Source organism: Cydia pomonella, chromosome 16 (assembly GCF_033807575.1).
Source record: "Cydia pomonella isolate Wapato2018A chromosome 16, ilCydPomo1, whole genome shotgun sequence".
Classification (NCBI taxonomy): Eukaryota; Metazoa; Arthropoda; class Insecta; order Lepidoptera; family Tortricidae; genus Cydia; species Cydia pomonella.
The window spans coordinates 2,098,667-2,119,995 of NC_084718.1; the positions used below are offsets into that span (position 1 = coordinate 2,098,667).

Consider the following 21,329-nt stretch of genomic DNA (forward strand, 5'->3'; position numbering starts at 1 on the left):
GATGAGTAGATTAGGAGTTCTGGTGACCAACTCCTGACTCCATCATGAGACCCTGGGCCTCATCTAGATCGATGGTGTTCATCAGGGCAAATCTATTGAGCCCAAACACGATGGAGTTATGATGAGTAGATTAGGAGTTCTGGTGACCAGCTCCTGACTCCATCATGAGACCCTGGACCTCATCTAGATTGATGGTGCTCGTCAGGGCAACTCTATTTAGCCCAAACACGATGGAGTTATGATGAGTAGATTAGGAGTTCTGGTAACCAGCTCCTGACTCCATCATGAGACCCCGGACCTCATCTAGATTGAAGGTGCTCGTCAGGGCAACTCTATTGAGCCCAAACACGATGGAGTTATGATGAGTAGAGTAGGAGTTCTAGTGACCAACTCCTGACTCCATCATGAGACCCTGGACTTTATCTAGATTGATGATGCTCGTCAGGGCAAATCTATTGAGCCCGAACACGATGAGGTTATGATGAGTAGTTTAGGAGTTCTGGTGACCAACTCCTGACTCCATCATGAGACCCTGGGCCTCATCTAGATCGATGGTGTTCATCAGGGCAAATCTATTGAGCCCAAACACGATGGAGTTATGATGAGTAGATTAGGGGTTCTGGTGACCAGCTCCTGACTCCATCATGAGACCCTGGACCTCATCTAGATTGATGGTGCTCGTCAGGGCAACTCTATTGAACCCAAACACGATGGAGTTATGATGAGTAGATTAGGAGTTCTGGTGACCAGCTCCTGACTCCATCATGAGACCCTGGACCTCATCTAGATTGAAGGTGCTCGTCAGGGCAACTCTGTTGAGCCCAAACACGATGGAATTATAATGAGTAGATTAGGAGTTCTAGTGACCAACTCCTGACTCCATCATGAGACCCTGGACCTCATCTAGATCGATGGTGTTCGTCAGGGCAAATCTTTTGAGCCCAAACACGATGGGATTATAATTAGTAGATTAGGAGTTCTGGTGACCAACTCCTGACTCCATCATTAGAACTTGGACTTCATCCGGGTCAAAAATAATAATGCAAACCCTAACGTAATTTCAAGTGAAAATGCGTTTTTCAGAAAATCGCAGCCAAATAACACTAGACCTTACTCATAGTGTTGTGTTCCTGCCGGTGAGTAAGGTTACCAGAGCTCAACGAGGGGCGGGAGGGGGTTAGGGTCGGCAACGCGCATGTAACTCCTCTGGAGTTGCAGGCGTACATATGCGGGCCGTATGCTTGTTTGCCACCGACTTAGTATTAAAAAAAAAGTAACACTGAAAATCCATCAATAAGCGAGTCTGTTGGGCATACTGTAAAAAATGAACTTTTATTAAGATTTTCTAATCGCAGTATATAGCACTTCTCGGCATGGGCGCCGCCAGGATTACTTTCAGGGAGGTGCATAATAAATGGAGTAGAAAAATCGATGCAGTCATTTACTTTCCTTGTGTTAGTTCCGAGTTTTGCTATTAAAATCATTGCGGACTTATATTGGTCCAACTCTAATGCGGGTGCAGACGCGTAAAAGACATGAATTTTATTTTATATTTTTTCTTTCCTGCCAGGCGGGTGCAAGTGCACCCCCTTGCACCCCGCTGCCGGCGCCCATGCTTCTCGGAACTCCGTAGCTGATTACGATCGCAACGAATGCCTGACAATCGAGCACAGGTCCGTCCTCTAAGCGCGCTCCGCGCGGACTGAGAGCGGGGCGTCGCTGCTGCGTCATTTATACGTGTTTTAAAAATATATAAATTTACGGCAATGTAGGTCCCATAGTTACGATTTTTTTTTATAGGTTAACATAAAGTTACAGTTTGCTATAATATTATTTTTAAAGCAAAATATGCGTACAATTTGCGGAAATAAAATATAATAAAACCCTGTTTTCGCCAAAAAAATGAAGAAAACTCGGAAGGTATTTTATCAGTTTTTTCAAATGAATCTTCGCTTGTTAATCATTCCAGCCCCTCATACGAGATATGTTGAATCAAATTGTAGTCATTCATGTACCAAATGATTCTTGTTTATAGCAAAATTGAGAACCGAAACGCCACATCTCACTGCAAAATTTGGAAAAGACTCCCAAAAAACCTCATTAAAAAAGAGGTTTAAAAGAGAAAATGAAAATTTGAACTGTTGGAGCCCCTAGTTTAGGAAACGATTATTTAAGTACGTTATCAGTTTTTGAATAAATACTAATAGTTACGTCGTAATCTTGAATGAAAAAGGAAGCATTTTACAAAATACGCTCGTCTGTAGGAATAAGGCCTCTTAAGTGAATTTCAAGATGAGGGAAATATGGAATGACCTCCATCAATTCCGTCACCAACACTGCTCTTTCATCCGCAACGACTCAATAATATTTCGTGCACGGACATCGATTCGGAGAAAGTCGATTGATCTAATAGAAAGGCTTCTACACAGAATAATGGTATAGCCCAGAGCAGTCGGTCCGTCGCGAGCGCTGGCTGACTAGCTAGAAGCTAGCGCATCGTTATCTTAAAAAAAAACAATACCATAGATTTGCGCGGGAAAATATGGTATGGCGGGAGGTTTCTGCATTTTATTAGTACTACAAATTTATTTATTTTTAATTTTAATCAAAGTGCGGTAATTAAACAACTTAAATTTTAGGTAGACTTTGGTTTTGTGTTTCTTATTTTTTTAACAAACACATTGTAACCAGCACGAAATTTTCGTCTTAGCCATTTCGGGAAACTAAAATAAAAAAAATAAAGACAAGGTAGATAGCAAAGTGCGTTTTAAACAAATAGTGATTTGTCAATTGGAACACTTAGATGATTATCTAAGATGTAATGAGTCTTGGAAAAAGATGTAAATAAAATTCGGAGGTGTGCTGAAGGATTAACTCGCGAAGATAAGGTAAGTAAATATTTAATTATCTTCGAAATCAAGATGGACTTTTTAATTTTTCCCGCCAATTTAAGAACTTCAACTTCATGCACATGTCTACAGGGTGCCGTAAGATAAACTTAGCGAGGCCACTGATTTTCAATGTGAAGTCTTATCAATGTTACTACACCTTTTAGTAAATTCTACCTGTAGTAAATTTTGTAATACAATCTGTTTAGTGTTTAATGTTATTACTTTTTTGTCGAGAACTTCTAATAATATACTAGTACCTACGTTACCAAGAACACACGTTACCAGGGCTCTAGTTTCCTGAGCGTTCGGGCATTCTCGGCTCAGCATTGCTCCGAGCAATTATTAGTGTTAGCACAACTTGACGTTCCTTTGCGTGCACAACCACAGATAAGATTACATGAATTTTGACAACCCTAAATAGCCGAAAGGGATAGTTCCATACATTAGAAAGGGACAACATGATTCGTCCCTGACTCGCTGTCAAACTTCGGTTTTGTAGGAAGTTTCCTTTCTGTACGGGAGTACTATTTTTTTTTCTGTGTAACGTCACAGAACGTTACAAGACAATACACGCTACAGAAAAAGAAAAAAAAAAACAGTTTGATCTGGCTGCATTTGCTTAGATTTTAGTACGGTCGAGAAGTTGTTGCGTCTGAAAATATTTTTTAAGAAAAAAAAACCGACTTCAATGAGGGAGACCGGTGAAAGAACGATTTTTGTTGATTTTGGATTTCATACAATGAAATTAAAAAGACAGCGCCCTACGCCTAATTATGTAGAAAAGGAGGTAACATTTTCTTTTTGTCACTGCACCCACCTTGACACATTTCAGATTTGCCCTATGGTTGACTGGTAAAATACCCGCAATAGGATATTCGACTGTATTAAAGATAACACCATGCATGAAATAAAGCACCAGATAATTATTAAAAAAAAACTAAATAGGATAGAAATATAAAAATGTGCCTTGAAAACCTAACTGCTTGATAAACAGCAAAGATATCCGATTGAGCTGAAAATTCGCATTCATATGTAAGTCGGGTGACAATGCAATACGAGTATTATGGTATCATCGAGCTGATCTGATGATTGAGATAGGTGGTGGCCATAGGAACTCTGTGATGAAACAACGCAACCTAATTGTGTTTCGGGTTTTAGAATTGTCTCGATGTGTATTAGTTGTCTGTGGTAACAAAAGTACAGTCAGCGACAAAAGCTTGTACCAAAAACTTATTTTTGTCGTATCTATCGGCCCGTAGTCATCGATTTGTTTACAAACATTAATATTATTTTCCTTATAATGATAATCATTGGATTATTCCTTCTCCATTTCAATGAAAACCCGTGATTTTTTTTGATAAGCGATGAATATGTGTCACTTTATCATTATAGTGCCTACTATAATTCCTTAGAACTATGTTGTTTTAAATACTATAATTCTACAGCTACATATATATGTGGAATCCTTTTATAACTCCAAAGCGACAAAGTTCTATTACTGCAATTGATTGCACTGATAATGATAAGTATGATAGTACTATTAATAATAAGATTATTGTGTAATAATGCAAATATAGGTAATCGAATGTTATTGCTGATAAGATCGGTCTAGTGAACTGAAATTCCAAATGAGATATTCACAGGAGACTGACACATACATACACGAATGTCATGATTTACCTACTCGTATACCTACATGTGATTTGCGTTTAGTGGAAAAAAACGGTATATACATATATGTTAACGGTATCAATCATGGAAAATTTGAGAAATGTTTTATGATATTTCACCGACACCTGTAAAATTTCTACAGCTTTACGCTTTAAAAGTTGAATGTCCAATTCATCCTTTATGTTTTCTATGTATTTAATGAAAGCTACTGCAATTGGTTTCAATATTATTAACCAATTAAAACTGTTTTTTTTATTTAGTCATGGCGCTATTAATTTTCAAAATAACAAATATCAATAAAAATTAAACTTAAGCAACTCTTTGGCTCTTGTTTATGGTAAAACGTTGCCAGCGATTAAAAACTGATGGTAAATACTTGTTTTACAGGATTTGTCTATACCATTCCATTACTGGTGCTTCTTTAATTATAGGGGTGTTTACAATACGTATATCAGCACCCCTAGTGTAAATAAATTCGATTTCGAAACGTGACGTACGCGTTTGCGTTTAGTCTCATTTTGTATTGGATTTAGAAAGAGCGCGCCAAGCGGGACGTTTTGGAAACTCAAAATCCTATACAAAATGAGACTTAACGCAAATGCGTTCGTCTTGCTTAACGCAAATGTCGATTAAATTTACACTAGGGGTACTGAACGTAAAGCAATTACTTAAACCCGTTAATGTTTAGGTCATATGAGTAACTTTTATTATGGGACCAACCCTGAAATCAGAAAAATAGGGCAGACAAAAGCGAAAAAAACAATCTAGCTACCTACTTTTTATGTTTTATATTAATTTTGTTGTTATTTTTGTTACCTGTCGTCATTGTTTCACCGGATGGTCTCATCGGAAGACCAGCGCTGGAAGTCGCCAGCAACATGCTGAGATGAGGCCATCTCGTGGCACTTTCTCCTTTGTCTTGTATAATTTTCTATTCTGTGTTTGTGCTTACGAATATTTTTGTTCTATTCTTTTTTTTATACTACTTCGGTGGCAAACAAGCATACGGCCCGCCTGATGGTAAGCAGTCTCCGTAGCCTATGTACGCCTGCAACTCCAGAGGAGTTACATGCGCGTTGCTGACCCTAAACCCGCCCCCCCTCGTTGAGCTCTGGCAACCTTACTCACCGGCAGGAACACAACACTATGAGTAGGGTGTAGTGTTATTTGGCTGCTGTTTTCTGTAAGGTGGAGGTACTTCCCCAGTTGGACTCTGCTCTAGATCTGGAATGACATCCACTGGCTGTGCCCTACCACACAAAGCGAGATGACATTCACAATGCCCATACCTCTCTTTTGGACGTAGTTTAAGGACGTACCCGGGTCCAAAATTATATTATATTCTAGTCGTAATAGGTATTCCACTATAAATTGTATCATGTGATTCATGCAATGGGCGCAGTATAAGTTTTAGTACCTATTATTTTCATAATAAAATAATGATAAGGAAAAGTTGAGAGCGTGTTTGATAGGTTATATATAATAAAAAAAAAACTTTTTCATCACACTTGCTTGAAAAAGATCTTATTTAATGCAGGTGTACTGAAGGTCAAAGGCCTACATTGTTCCCACGGGAGTTATGGTTTGTGAAAAAAAAGCTATAACTCCCCAGGGAGTAAAACCTTTTTTTAATTATGTCACTTTTACAAACTATTATCAACCAAGTAGTATAAATGAGTTTTACTTTCAAAATACTGACGTTTATAATTTAGTGTTTTTGTTTATGTTTAAAATTATTTAATTTGATTAATTTAACAGCCGTTTAAAATATTTTTACATAATTTTCAATCGTGGCTGAATACCGAATAGGTTTGTGCCTTCGATGCCTAACCTGTCAAGATATTACAAAATGGCGCACGAATGTTTGACATGGCACCGTATTTAAGAATTATTTCGCTTAAAACTTAGTTTTTTCTTCGCAAGTGTGATGTAAAACATTTTACCTATAACTCCGGGGGTAATATTGCAAACTCCAGCCTGCGGCTGTCGTGTGTCTAAAAACCTCGTTTGAAAAATTTCACTTACCCCCCTCGTTGCACAATGTACTAGTAGTTAGTGCTTCTGGGCATTTTCCGCAAATCGACAACCATTGTGCCTATTTTGCGTGAAACGAGGTAGCGCTACTCTAACCACCCCAGCTCCTCCACGAAGCCTAGCAAAGTTTTCAGGTTGCTAATTGCCTCTCCTAGTGTGCACGGAGTCCCTAGGTATTTGTTCCTGTATACTTCTACCTGTTTGCAGTCTAGGAGAATATGTTTTGTTGTTTCTTCTTTTTCCATGCACGCTCTGCACATGGGGCTGTCTGTTTTACCCATATTGTGTAGGTTGTGCACAATGTACTATTTAATTAGGTAATATTTTGCTTGGGCAACGTTGGGCATCAACGGTGAATTTATGGTTCTCAACGGTAGACTGATACCTGATTTACAATGAAGGCCAACATCAATAACGGTGTTTTCAAATAAGTTCACACCTATTGTGTTGTGTACAGTCAGACTTGACCCTTTTTGAACTTACGACCTAACTTTTACATCTTGTATCTTTCAAGAAATACATCATTTACATACAATAGGATCTGCTTTCAAGAAATAGATCCTCAGCTTACCTGAGCATCGAGAAAAATACAAACCGTTATTGACCGAGCGATAGCGAATCTCCGATTCAGCATTGGCACTAAATCTTTCGTATGTCCGAATGTCTCTACAGGAGGGCGATTTTTGAATTTCGAGCGCTCGATTTCATGTGGCTCCCTTCAATACTATCTCCACTACTAGGCATTTTAATTCTACTAAAATAATTATTATTGGTGCTTTATTTCATGCATGGTGTGAAATAATTTATCTTAAATACAGTCGAATACCCTATTGCGGGTAGGTATATTACCAGTCAACCATAGGGCAAATCTGAAATGTGTCAAGTGGGTGCAAAAAAAAACATGTTACCTCCTTTTCTACATAATTAGGCGTAGGACGCTGTCTTTTTAATTTCATTGCATGAAATCTAAAATCAACAATAATCGTTCTTTCACCGGTCTCCCTCAATGAAGTCGGTTTTTTTTCTTAAAAATTATATGTGGCATACTTGTTGTCGTTACTATTTATTTATTTCACCGTCACACATTTATTGACCTGGACCTGGGTACGTAGCGAAGATGCCAATCGTTTGCGCCGTAGCGAACGATACGCTAATGTCTCTCTGTAGAGAGATTACCGTTTCGTTGGCTACAGTGCCCGTACAGTGGCAGTACAGTGATTGTCATCTTGGCTAGGCTGTCTGGTAATCTAGGCATAAACTTCACAGCCCTAAAGATAACCGGAATAAACCACGCTCTCGAAATCTCTTTATTTATCTTTATGTCTTTATAACCCATTGTCTTGTATTATTTCCAATCATTCGTATTACGCATGTTACAATGTGTTCCTAGCGGTGGCAGCATGGTTCCATTTTTATCACTTGTCACTATGCCCGTCACTTTCGCACTTACATACTTGTTAGAACGTGACAGGCATGGTGATAAATGAAGAGCTGACCATCTTAGTCCTACAGATTTAATTCCATTATTGACCCTACATTCTCTGGTGATTCAACGTATTGGTTAATACCAGAGTCCTTATATTTAGAAATCTGCCGTTTAGAAACTTGAATCTTTAGAACATTTAATTACTTTTTATTTTTCATGCTCTGAAAGTGACCCGGGTACGTCCTTAAACTACGTCCACAAGAGAGGTATGGACATTGTGAATGTCTCGCTTTGGGTGAGCACAGCACAGCGGATGTCATTTTTAGATCTAGAGCAAACTGGTGAAGTACTTCCACCTTACAGAAAACCGCAGCCAAATAACACTAGACCCTACTCATAGTGTTGTGTTCCTGCCAGTGAGTAAGTTTGCCAGAGCTCAACGGGGGGGTGGGGGAGGTGGGGTGTAGGGTCGGCTACGCGCAAGTAACTCCTCTGGAGTTGCAGGCGTACATAGGCTACGGAGACTGCTTACCATCAGGCGGGCCGTATGCTTGTTTGCCACCGACGTAGTATTAAAAAAACAAAGTGAGTCGTTATTGTCCTAAAAAGTGTGCAGTGATACGTTTCTGCTCTAGAGCAACTGTACTTTCTAAATACGTTTTTTTTCTTTTTTTTGCAATAAGCAATTAAAAACTAGATTTTAATGAATTCCCCATTCCATGAATAACGATATTTTTAACTAAATTGTTAATAAAAAAAAAACAACAAGTCATACTACTGAAGTTTATACTTAGCCCTGTTTTTTAAATGCAATGAAAAATAGAGTGTTTAACTCGGTTGAAAGGCACCATTTTAGTCTCGGGACCTCTCACTGCGTTCGAGCGCCAAACTACTTCGACGGAAATGGCTGCCTTCGATCTTTTGGTTAACAATCTACTATTGTAACTTTGACGATGCGATGTTTTCACAGGCTATGCGAAGCTATATATTTACATACCAAGGGATTAAACGATATACTTCAAATGATAAAAAATGATACCCCACTTGGCCTAGTCACTAGACTTTTAAATTTTGCCCCCTCTTCATATTGAGCATTTTCCATACTTAATAAAAATAAAGTTAAAAATAATACTTTCAATGTGTCTGGGTTAGGGTTCTTCATAACTATTCAAAATTTCAAATCGATAGCTTAAGTGGTTCTGGAGATATTTAGCGATGTGACAGACAGACAGACAGACAGACGGACGGACGGACAGAGTCGCACCATAAGGGTTCCTTTTGTACCTTTTTGGTACGAAACCCTAAAAGGTTAAGCTGATTAAGAACGCATGATATGAAGTGTAAAGTGTAGGTGTTGGTACCTATATAACAAAAATTTCTTTCTTTATTTAGTCACCTGCAATAATTTACGGGGTGAATATATAAGTTATACTGAGCAATGTTTACTATGGGACCAACCCCGAAATCGCAAAAAAAAAATTACTGTTCCATAGAAAATGTCAAGGTGGCTTAGCGAAGATGACAATCGCTTGATATTCCGCTCGTAAATTATCGCAAAAGTTATCCATAAAATGAAATACACATACGAGCTAAAAAAATCTCTCGGATGTTTATCTTTCAAGCATAATATTTGAAGATGGAGACATGGCGGTTACCGAATGGGAAATAAAACTCAAGGCGCTTCCTATTTTCGCAAATGGAAGTAAATAATCTTATTACAGTCAAAATGTCTTAATTCAAGGGCTTGTTTTATAATGGATGTTAAAATAAATAATTTCAATCTTCATATAAGTCAGGTGTAGATCATTTTAGTGAATAGTGCCACTTATTTAGAGAGATTTTAGGTCTAGGAATAAAAACGTAATTAAGTATATGTACTAGTGTAAAGGCTATTTATTATATTTAAGAGGTAGACTGGATAAATAAACTCACCCACAAGCCCTCACAAAACCGGGAGGTAAGGCACAGGGCTCGGAAACCGGTTAAATTTCCAAACAGTTATCATGTACTTTGCGCAAAAAATTTCGGTTTCTCTCGAAAAACCAGTATTTTGAGAACAGTTCTTGTCAAATTAACCGGTATCGGTGTAGTAAACATAGATGTTTACTTAGCACACCACCAGGCCGGCCAGCCGTTTCGTCGCTCGTCGAATAAACCGGTTTTTTAGGTTACAATAAAGTTCTTATTACGTTCGCGTTCTTATAAAAGTTCGAAGGACACCGAAATAAACCGGTATTTACCGGTATTTTATTAACCGGTTCCGAGCATTGGTAAGGCATCGCATAATCGGTTCTTGTATCTACAATCCTCCAAAGTGTTTATCGATTAGTAAGTAAACATCTTTATCAGGCTGAACTTGTGTCTGTTATGTCTGATGGTATTTATAAAGCAATGCAAGTCCACAAGCCCATAGGCTTCGGTAACAGATTACATTCAGAGGGAAAAATACAATATAGCCTTCTAAATAATATTATTAGATCATATAGGTTAACTGCTTAGCTACATAAACTTAACGCATGTTTGACCTAACTTAATCTGACGCATCATAACGTCATCGGGTCAAAAACCCATTTGATAAAATTAAACGCTCCATTTTCCGGTTATTGTTACACTCGTCAAACGAAGTATCTACGCCACTTACGAACAATTATTTATTGATAGGTAAAACATGTGTTGGCAAGGATTTTCCCTCGCTGGCATTCCTTTAAGCACTTGAAAAAGACTTGAAAATATGTGGCATTATCTATGAAAAGGGACCTTATTGTCGATGGCGCTTACGCCGCACTGCGTCGCGCAGCGTTGTATTTGTATCGGAGCATCGTGTATAACGGCGAAAGCGCCATCGACAATAAGGCCCCTTTACATACACCGTGTTTTTTTTGATTTGCGTTAATTTCGAGGGTGCATTCCTGAGCTTAAATTAAGTAACTTTCTCAAAGATACCGATATTCTAACTAACTCCATTTCGGAGATAATCAATCATAAATTTTTATATTATAAGGCCCTTACGAGCGTGTACACTTGCTTTAGGACCTGTTTACTTATTAGTTAGTGTTTAGTGCGAGTTCATACATTTGCTACTAAACGTACGTACTATCTCGGACGATCGATGTTAGAAATGACATTGATATGTCACAGTTTTCAATTGTTTGGTTGAGTTAAATGTAATGCCCGTGTTACAACAACGCTATATGCAACATTTAGTTACTTTTTATAAAAATAAAAATAGTAAAAAAAAAACAAAAAAAAAAAATTTTTTTTTGAAAATTAACTATGCCATTTAGTTTCCTTAAACGTACTTACCGAAACCCCGGAGTTAACGCAATTCAATAAAAACACGGTGTAGATAACGTCACATATGAAAGTGATGATATAAATGCAATTGTCACACAGCAATTAGGTTCATCTAGGTCCTGTGGATAAACCTAACAAAATTAAGGGCTCTATAATTCCTAATTTACTGATTGATTTTTAGACGCATAAAAAAACTTCTGCATTTAGTTATAAAATCGTTACTTAAGTTTGTAATAGGTGTACGCGAGCTCTATCTGTGTCTCTTTTAAGATTAAAAGCTACATCAGCAGCTCGCCTAATGAAGCCAATATGCAATGCTTCTAATTAAAGAAACCCTATCCTAAATTCTAGATTAGTATGCACAAGTTGCCCGACTAAGTTGCGATTCTTTGTCCAACCGTGTCGTGGCGGCTTGGAATCGTTTACCGGATAGTGTTGTAACTGCTCCCTCGGTCAATGTTTTTAAAAACAGATTGGACAAGTGGCTTTTAAACAATAAGTTAGACTGATGTTACTTAGTGATGTGATACGACTTTACAAACTTTTAACTGTATCTTTTTATACAGGACACTGTGTGACATAGGCTCATCAGCTAAATAGCTGCTCGCCTATAATTATATAATAATAAGAAGAATAAATGGGTGTCTATTGTTGGGCCTGTGAACGGATTGTAGCAGGCGTTATACATGACATTAAAGCTCTCCAAGGGGCCTCTACGTGTTGGATCTATATCCCCACGCAAGCCTATCAAAAGACCGGGATTTATAGGCCCGTGAAATCCAAGGAGATATAAGAATAAAACCTAATCTAAGATATGCAATGAATAAAGAGAAATAATAATAATAATTCCATAACCATCGAAAAATATACCGTTCTATTATTTTCCACATACAAAACTAATCGAATGGAATCAATACAAAAACTTTATACCAATAATTATCAAAACTGATCACAAAATTTACACGATAGCCGGTTGAAAAATGCGACTTGTGGATGGTGCAAAATCCGGGCAGATAAACGAAATTTTGAAGCATTATTGAAGCAAGCTGACTAAGTTGGAATATTGCGGGCATCTTTTTGTTTTACTCCAATTAAGGTGTAATAATTAGATTTGCGAGCTTTAGTGTCGGCGGTTATAGCCCTGAAACGATACCTTCGTTTCGCTAGGTCGATAAACAGTTCAAGTTCATAATATTACCCTCTAGTATGGAAAAACTAAATTTGGGCCAACCATTTGTATCAGTAAAATAGCGGCACATTAAAAAATGAAGGTTCAACAGAATTTACATGTTTTCAAATATTTAATTTTCTCGGCTACTAAGCCAATCCAAGGCCCAGAATCCCATATATTGCGAATTAAAACTAGGTCACCCTTATCTGATTAGGAAGTCAAACACAGAAACGCTGTTAATTGTTGTGATTCGTTTCATATCTTTACAACACCAAGTATTTATTATGTTGGTGAGATAACGATCGAAAGATACGCTTCTATATAAATTGGCGGGAAATCGCATCAGTCATCACTTTCATTTCTGAACGCTTCTTCCGATTTCGAACGGCGCCGTGAAAAAAGTTGTTGGCTCTATTGCCTAATTAACTTTTTAAATTGTTTTTAGTCCATCTTCTGTGCGTTTAGTCATTGCAAATAAGGTAATACTTAGCTTTTTATATACTTATTTATTTTTAACTGCTCTTTATTTTTTACTAATAACACATATTTATACCTCGCATTGTTATTTTTGTATCGCATAAATTAACGAACATTACACGGCGGGAACAAGTTCGTAACTCGTGAGGTAAAATTAAAAAAAAATTAACATAAAATAGAATTACAGGAGGTTTAAATTTCTTAAATTTTATCTCATTAGTAAAATACCGCTTCTTTTGTCTATTTTTTTATTAAGATGAGAAAATCAAAAAAAGAAGACTAAATGTAAAAAGTACCGTGTACCTATAAGTGTGTACCTATGTTAAAATTGTTTTACTTAGGTACCAGAGTTGTCTCTGCGAAATCGGTAGACGTTTATGCGAGAAGGTTTAAAAATGGTCAGTTAACAATGTGTCCGATTCCCATATTACCTTCATATGCATGAACTGTCTATTTAACAGATGATCAGCCACACCTTCCTTCTGCTTGCTTCTGCATCTCTCGTCCTGGGTCACGGGAGAGTGACGCAGCCTCCTTCGAGAGCGTCAGCGTGGAGACTTGGGTTTCCCACACCGGCCAACTATGATGATGATGGCTTGAACTGTGGCGGCTTTTCGACGCAGTGGTCGAGCAATGGGGGCAAGTGAGTACAACTATCATCCTAGAGGCACTATTGTCCTGGGTCACGGGGAGTGACGCAACTTCCTTCGGCATCGTGGTGGAGGCTCGGGTTCCACACGCCGATCAACTATGATAATGATGGCTAGAACTGTGGCTGCTTTTCGATGCAGTGGTCGAGCAGTCGAGCAATGGCGGCAAGTAAATACAACTACCATCCTAGAGGCACTCTCGTCCTGGGTCACGGGGAGTGACGCAACTTCCTTCGGCATCGTGGTGGAGGCTCGGGCTCCACACGCCGACCAATTACGATAATGATGGCTAGAACTGTGGCGGTGTTTCGATGCAGTGGTCGAGCAATGGCGGCAAGTAAGTACAGCTACCATCCTAGAGGAACTCGTCCTGGGTCACGGGGGAGTGACGCAATTTCCTTTGAGAGCGTCAGCGTGGAGACTTGGGTTTCCCACACAGGCCAACTATGATGATGATGGCTTGAACTGTGGCGGCTTTCCGACGCAGTGGTCGAGCAATGGGGGCAAGTAAGTACAACTACCGTCCTAGAGGCCCTCTCGTCCTGGGTCACGAGGGAGTGACGCAACCTCCTTCGGCATCGGCGTGGAGGCTCGGGCTCCACACGCCGACCAACTATGATAATGATGGCTAGAACTATGGCGGCTTTTCGATGCAGTGGTCGAGCAATGGGGGCAAGTAAGTCCAGCTACCATCCTAATAGAGGCACTTCCATCCTGGGTCACGGGAGAGTGACGCAACCTCCTTCGGCATCGGCGTGGAAGCTGGGGCTCCACACGCCGATCAACTATGATGATGATAGCTTGAACTGTGGCTGCTTTTCAACTCGGTGGTCGAGTAATGACGTTCAACTTTTAATCCTGTTATGCACGTCTAATCTACTAATGTTTTACGCTCACAACTAAATGTGTTTATTCAACACATCCACCTTTCAACTAACAGCTGACTTGAAAACGCTATTGAAGGCGCGATAAATTTATTACCTCCTTCACTAGAGCCGTAGAAAAGATAGACAGAAAACAATTTAAAGCCAAAATCTTTAAAGGCTCTTCTGTTGTTTTTTAAGGACTTGGAGAAATCGAGGTTAGGTTTAATAGGTATGTTAAATACAAATAAAAAATATCCGAGTTTTAGTTAACTAAACGGACTGGAATGTGAAATTCCTAATCTATATCTGCATTGGGAATTGTTATAAAAAATTACACAGCACACTTCTTAAAACACATTGTTAACCATTCTCCCTTAGATGCGGAATCTGCGGTGACTCCTACAGCATACCACCCCCGCGCCCCCACGAGCTCGGTGGCACCTACGGCCTCGGCTTCATCGTCGCCAAATACCTCCCCGGGGCCACCATCGCCACCACGACCCACCTCACCACCTCCCACATGGGCTACTGGGAGTTCAAGCTCTGTCCTGACCCGACTGACAACTCCCAAGCATGCTTCGACAAACATCTCCTCGTGTCAGAAGATGGAGAGACTAAATACACTCCAAAACAAGGCAGTGGAATCTACGAAGTCAACTATAAACTACCGTCTGGGTTAATCTGTGAGCATTGTGTGCTCCAATGGAGATATGTAGCTGGAAATAACTGGGGTATCTGCAATAATGGAACGTCAGGATTAGGCTGTGGGAATCAGGAAGAGTTCCGAGCATGCTCCGATATTGCCATTGGCGTGTCGAAGACACTAAGCAACGAAAACATCCCGTCGCCGCTTTTCTACTATTTGCAGCACGGATTCTATGAGTTAGATCAAGGTAAGGAAGTTGAGAATGATTTGAAAGAATAATTTTAAGGTTGGGTTCTGGTATAGTTTTAAATGAGAGTTTAAGTTTTGCCTCATTTAGGCGCCACAAGTCGTTAGGTAAGGTTAGGTTTAGCTATTAATGATTTATTAGGAGTGAATGAATGTATGCGTCTGGAACCAAAGCGCTTACTATAATTTATTTATTATTTTATAATAAAACAGTAAAATAATGTCTTGTTTTATTAATTCGTCTTACGTATCCATTTCTTCATGCTCGAGACCATACATCAAAACTACCAGTACAATTCTTATGCGATTATATTCAATAGGGACTGTGCGCGTTGGAGAGTCTGCCACCTTGTGGCCTGAATCCGAACCATAAACATGTACCTACATTTACACGTCACGTGTTTTCTTGTGCATAGTAGGTTCTGCCATCTTGTGGGCTACATCGGAACAATAAACATTTACGCCTCGCGCCAAAAATCTGACGACTCCTGTGCTGCCTCCTACAGTTCATGCACGCTCCCTATAGACTTATTTAAATACTAGATAGAATATAGAATACGTAGGTAACGATCTAACGGTTTTTGTCACCGCACCTCCGAAAAAAATCTTTACACAAAGTTAAAAAATTTTAATAAGTCAATTTAAAAAGAAAGTGAATGTTTTCCGGACAATCATTGTCTATGGAAATGTAGTTTTAAAAAGTATATGTGATCGGTGACCTCTTTGTTTCATATTTGTCTATTGCAAAACTTATCTAGTGACCTATGGATGTTACAATCAGTATGGTAAGTCTGCACTGTAGGCATTACTTTTACTCTTTGACTGCAGGGGGCCTACCGCGAAAATCGAAGTTCGTCAATTGCGAGCATTTTTCTCTGTCACTCTAATTACGTTTTAGTGAGAGCAAAAGAGAAAAATCCCCGCAATTGGCGAATTTCGGTTTTCGCGGTAGGCCCCCTGGTAAGTTCTACGTCAAGTATGATGCAGCTATAGGTACAGTCAGCGACAAAAACAGCATATAATACTATGCGTTAACAATATCTACCTTTCTTAGATAGCTTAAAAAATATATAGAACAATTAAACTAGGTATTGCAGATAGTTTTGAACGTGAACTGTTGATATATTTCCTAAGGGGTCATCCATTAATTAGATTATCATATGTCATAACAGGTAACATTTTCTGTACCCGCTCCCTACCCCTAAACGTGTGATGTAATTAATGGATGGCCCCTAATTGCAAAGTATTCCATGGTTAAGCATACTGCGTGTATTTTTCATACGATATCATAACAAAAGGGCAGTTAGTTCAGGCTGTAGTCAGAGATGTGACTTATTTGAAATACTTGTATTTAAAATGCAAATACAAAATGGAAAATACGTATTTGTATTGAAATACGTTTTGAAGAAAACTATTTTGTATTTCAAACCTTTGACCTCTCTATTTTCAAAATACAAAATACTTTTGCTTAGGTAAAGCAGGTAGGAGTTACAATCCCGTCTGACGTTCCTCCTTGCAACTCTCTCATTATTTTAACATGGAACTGTTTAATCAGTTTAGTAACGCCGCACATGACCACAAGCGCAGCGAGTGGTTAAACATGTGGAATCTTGAGCGTTGCGAGGGTTTCAAGGCACGCGAGGTGAACAAACTTTTCTGTTCTGGTAAAACACAAACGAGACGTTTTCACCAACAAACGAGAGGCATACACTAGCTGTAAAACATTAAAACTCTAAATTCATGCTTTTAAAAATGAATAATAAAAGCCATCACTTGAAAATCCATTCAACCAGTTGAGGAAGCAACACGAAATTTACACTCTAGAGAACTGATTGACACACTGTTTTTAAAGAATAAAGAAAGCCTTTCCGACTTGGAAATTTCGAGTGATACTTGTTAATTCAACTTAGGTATTCACTATTCAAGAGTAATACATTTAAAATGAAATAATAAACCAAAGAACGAGACAGAACGTAATGAATTGAAATGAAATGTCTTTATTCCAGAAATAATACTCCATAGGTATGTACAATAAAATTAGGCTATTTAAACTAAAGTCTACAATTAATAATACAACTAAAATAACTAAATAAGGCAATTATAATAGGCCTAGGAGCAGTTCACCCCGACTTCATGGTGACAGGTTTGTGGTAGGTCCTCCAGCGCTCATGAAGCGGGCTACCGTCCCACTCCCTCACTCACCGGTATTTTTCGTATGAAGAAAAAACCGGTTCTCAGCCTTGGGTACCTGCAGCAATAACAGACGTAACAAGTAACTTAGACATCTCTTTACACAGGTTACCTGACACGCAAAGACCCGAAGCGTCCATCGCCACCCCAGCGTCCCGCCAACACGAAACCCTCGAATCGACGACCAAAACCAACGAAAGAAGCGTCTCAGAAGCCACAAGCCAATAGACAGTCACAAAACTCAATAGACCAACCTCCACACTCAAACCGTCAACCACATCCCTCAAATCAATCTCCAAACTCAAACCAACCACAACCCTCAAATCAGCAACCTCAAAACTCAAATCATAAGCCACATCCCTCAAATCAACAATCTCAACACTTAAATCATCAGCCACATCCCTCAAATCAACCTCAAAATTCCAACAGACATCCACATCCCTCAAATCAACACTCAAACGCACAACAGTACTCTCAAAATCATCCCTCATATACTTATCCTTCTCAACACCTACAAACTGCGAATCGACATCAGCAATCAAATATCCCATATCCATCGAAAGATCTCCAATATTCACAAAAACCCCATAGCAGTGCCCATTCCCAACATCCAATTAGACAATCTATTTCCAAACAGTCAAACTCACAAAGACTCACCCAAACGCATCACCTACAATCAAATCAACATCCCGGAATTCAACAGCTCTCTGTACAAAAACTAACTCAAACACAGAATCCTCAATCACATCGTCATACCTCTAATGGACCTCAACCCTCAAATCGAAATCCTCAACCCGAAAATCAACAGCTCAACTCACAAAGACTAACTCAAACGCACTCCTCAAACCATTTATCTCGACCTCAAAAATCTAAGCCTTCGAAACAGTCGCGGCCAAGGCAAAAGAACCGTCAGCCGAAATCATCAAAATTCTTACGATACGAGTACAAGACAAGTGACGAGCGGAAAACGAAGAAAAACAAACGCAAGAAGAAAAAGGTTTGTTGGATTTTTAATGAGATCAAAAATCGGATGGTTTACAATCACTACTTTTTATTTATTTAATCTGTTTATTTCATACCAAAAAAAACATGCATTTTTCTAACTACCATCACACAAATCATCGATGTAGCGGCCAAGCTAAAATGGGATTGGGCTGGTCACGTCTGCCGAATGCCGAATGAGTTGTGGGGCAAAGTCACTACAGAGTGGGAGCCCGAAAACTCGAATCGGGGATCTGGCAGACCTCACCGGCGATGGCGGGATGAACTGGACTCCTTCTTGAAGGAGTGGCCAGACATAGCACTGGACAGAGATCAGTGGAGAGATTGGGGGGAGGCCTTTGCCTAGCAGTGGGACACGACTGGCTCCAAATAATAATATAATAATAACTACTAATCTTAAATTAAAAAGATTTTTTGAGTTAAGGAGTCTAGGCGTGTAGAATTAATTATAGCACACTTCATCTTTATATAAATTTGCATTATTTTCGCATTTTAAGCATGTGTTTCTTTGTCATAGATCTAACTTGCCCACATGTTCGACCTTCTAATGACTTAATAAAGGATTTTATTGATCGGATTTATGGTCGCATAACAACTTATGAAATATTTTTTATTGTCATAACATTTTATGCATAAACTTGTAAGTCATAAAAGTACTTTTTAAGTCATAAAACTATTTAGTCATAATTATTCCTGAGCATAACTGGGTTTTTGTGATAAATGAGTTGACATAATTTTTATAGTCATAAATTTAATTCGCATAAAATTTTAGGTTAGTTTCGTTAGATATGCACAAAAAATATATGACAACTGCTTTGTATGTCATCAAATATTGTGGGTAAAAATGTATGACACAATATAATATGGTTTTTCATTTGAATGCGCAATGATGATTATGACACAAGTCGTTATGCGTGTCAAAGATATGACTTAAACTTTTATGCAACCCAATATGGACCCGATTTATGTAGGTACTTATACCCCTGACGGCCTGACTGCTTAGGTATTAGATTCAAAACAAGATATGAAATTATGACGTTTATTTAACACTTCCACCGTCTGGTCTATTAAAACCGCTGCCGCTAGCTTGGTTTTACTCTAAGCAATAGCACAATTCTTCTCAACCATTTTTGCGTCAATACCTCCTGTGCAAAAAAAATGGAGAACAAACTTTTTCTTTTTGTTCTATACGTGATAATAAACTGAAGAATTACCATATGATATCTTTGTTTTCCTACATTATAAAACAGACTTTCTTCTTTGATAAATGTCACTTCCTCTGGTCAAATAAGAGTCTCATGATACTAATATCGCTTCCTTATTTTTTGCAGACGCAGCCGGGTCGTGTCCAGAAGACAAAGAAACCAAAGAGACCTGTAAAAGTATTCGAGCAACATACCTACGAATACTTTTAAATACATAGTAACATTTAATATCGCGTTTCATTTCTATTTGTATATAACTTCTACTGATCATCTTCGACGATATACGCTCCTGACCGCGGTCTATAAAGTTAATGTTTTCGGAAATAATGGCTCCGAAAGAAAAAAAATAGGTGTTCCCACTCTTAACTTTTGAACCATGGGTCCAAAAAATATGAAAAAAAATCGTAAAACAAAAGCTTACTAAATACTTTCAATGAAAACTATAGCGAATATGATCGGTCTAGCCGTTTTTGAGTTATTGCAAAAATCTTCTCTTAGTAAAAAAACCGGGCAAGTGCGAGTCGGGCTCGCGCACGAAGGGTGCCGTACCATTATTTATAAATACGGCAAAAAATTATGTTTGTTGTATGGGAGCCCCCCTTAAATATTTATTTTATTCTGTTTTTAGTATTTGTTGTTATAGCGGCAACAGAAATACATCATCTGTGAAAATTTCAACTGTCTAGCTATCTCGGTTCATGAGATACAGCCTGGTGACTTTTTTTACCTATGTAGTTGAGCGGTTTTACGGTACCTATATACCTAACTCAAATAGCAACAAATGTGAATTCCCAATACCGACCGATGTCAATTGATCAGGAATGATTAATAATGCAATACCTAAACTAAACCCACAGTGAAATAAACAATAGTAGGAAAATTCGCATATTGTCCTTTGGGAACTCGGTAATTTGACAAATAAGCTACACCTAATTGTTCTGTCTTTTTCCTACACCGGAACTTTGAACCGGAAGAAAGAGATGAATACATATTACTTGCTCCCACTGTTCCTGATATGTTAGTCGGCCAGACTTCAGATAAAAGTGCGGGAGTTATTGCACTCAAAACATATCAAGGCTGATATTCTATACATCAAGTACTATCGCAAAAGTATATAATAAATATTTTATTTAAATTGTGAATTGAAGCAGTCACTACGATGTTTAATTCTGTGAGTATCCTTTACTTTTAATCATATATTTATTCCCCAGTTGGATAGATGGCAGCACCACCTCTCTCGCTATACCGTAATCCAGTACAGAATTCGCCCTTAGTGTTGGTCAAAGGCGCCGAGCCTTTCAAAGATAGCATACACCAGAGAATTTGGGCCAGGTACCGCCGTGGCCGGGTGGTCTAGTGGTCAGGACGTTAGCCGCTTAAGCTGAAGACGCGGGTTCGATCCCCGCCTCGGCCGACCGGTCGACTTGTAATCAACTTTCTTTAGTGTATAACATCTGTATCAATTTATAATTCATATATTTAAACTAAGCGGATGTAAGATAACAAAATGGTGTAGGCACTTATGTGGCTACCACCAGTTCGACAGTGACTTAAACGCTA

The 21,329-nt window shown here is 38.7% G+C and overlaps 1 protein-coding gene and 1 non-coding gene across 3 annotated transcripts; both read left to right on the forward strand.

Moving 5' to 3' along the window:
* The first annotated feature begins 12,821 nt into the window (after positions 1-12,821).
* Positions 12,822-19,997, forward strand: LOC133526207 (sporozoite surface protein 2-like). 2 transcript variants are annotated; one of them, XM_061862727.1, is made up of 5 exons: positions 12,822-12,966; positions 13,426-13,607; positions 14,859-15,373; positions 17,670-18,559; positions 19,896-19,997. In XM_061862727.1, exons 2-5 carry the CDS (start codon positions 13,426-13,428, stop codon positions 19,977-19,979), a joined length of 1,671 nt encoding a protein of 556 aa, XP_061718711.1. In that variant the 5' UTR covers positions 12,822-12,966; the 3' UTR covers positions 19,980-19,997. The 2 variants fall into 2 exon arrangements, with proteins under 2 accessions (XP_061718711.1, XP_061718712.1); XM_061862728.1 differs by lacking the exons at positions 12,822-12,966; positions 13,426-13,607 and adding an exon at positions 14,198-14,290.
* Positions 19,998-21,111: 1,114 nt separating this feature from the next.
* On the forward strand, positions 21,112-21,183 carry Trnak-cuu (transfer RNA lysine (anticodon CUU)). Its single transcript has one exon. It is a non-coding gene; the product is annotated as a tRNA-Lys (tRNA).
* Positions 21,184-21,329: the final 146 nt, after the last annotated feature.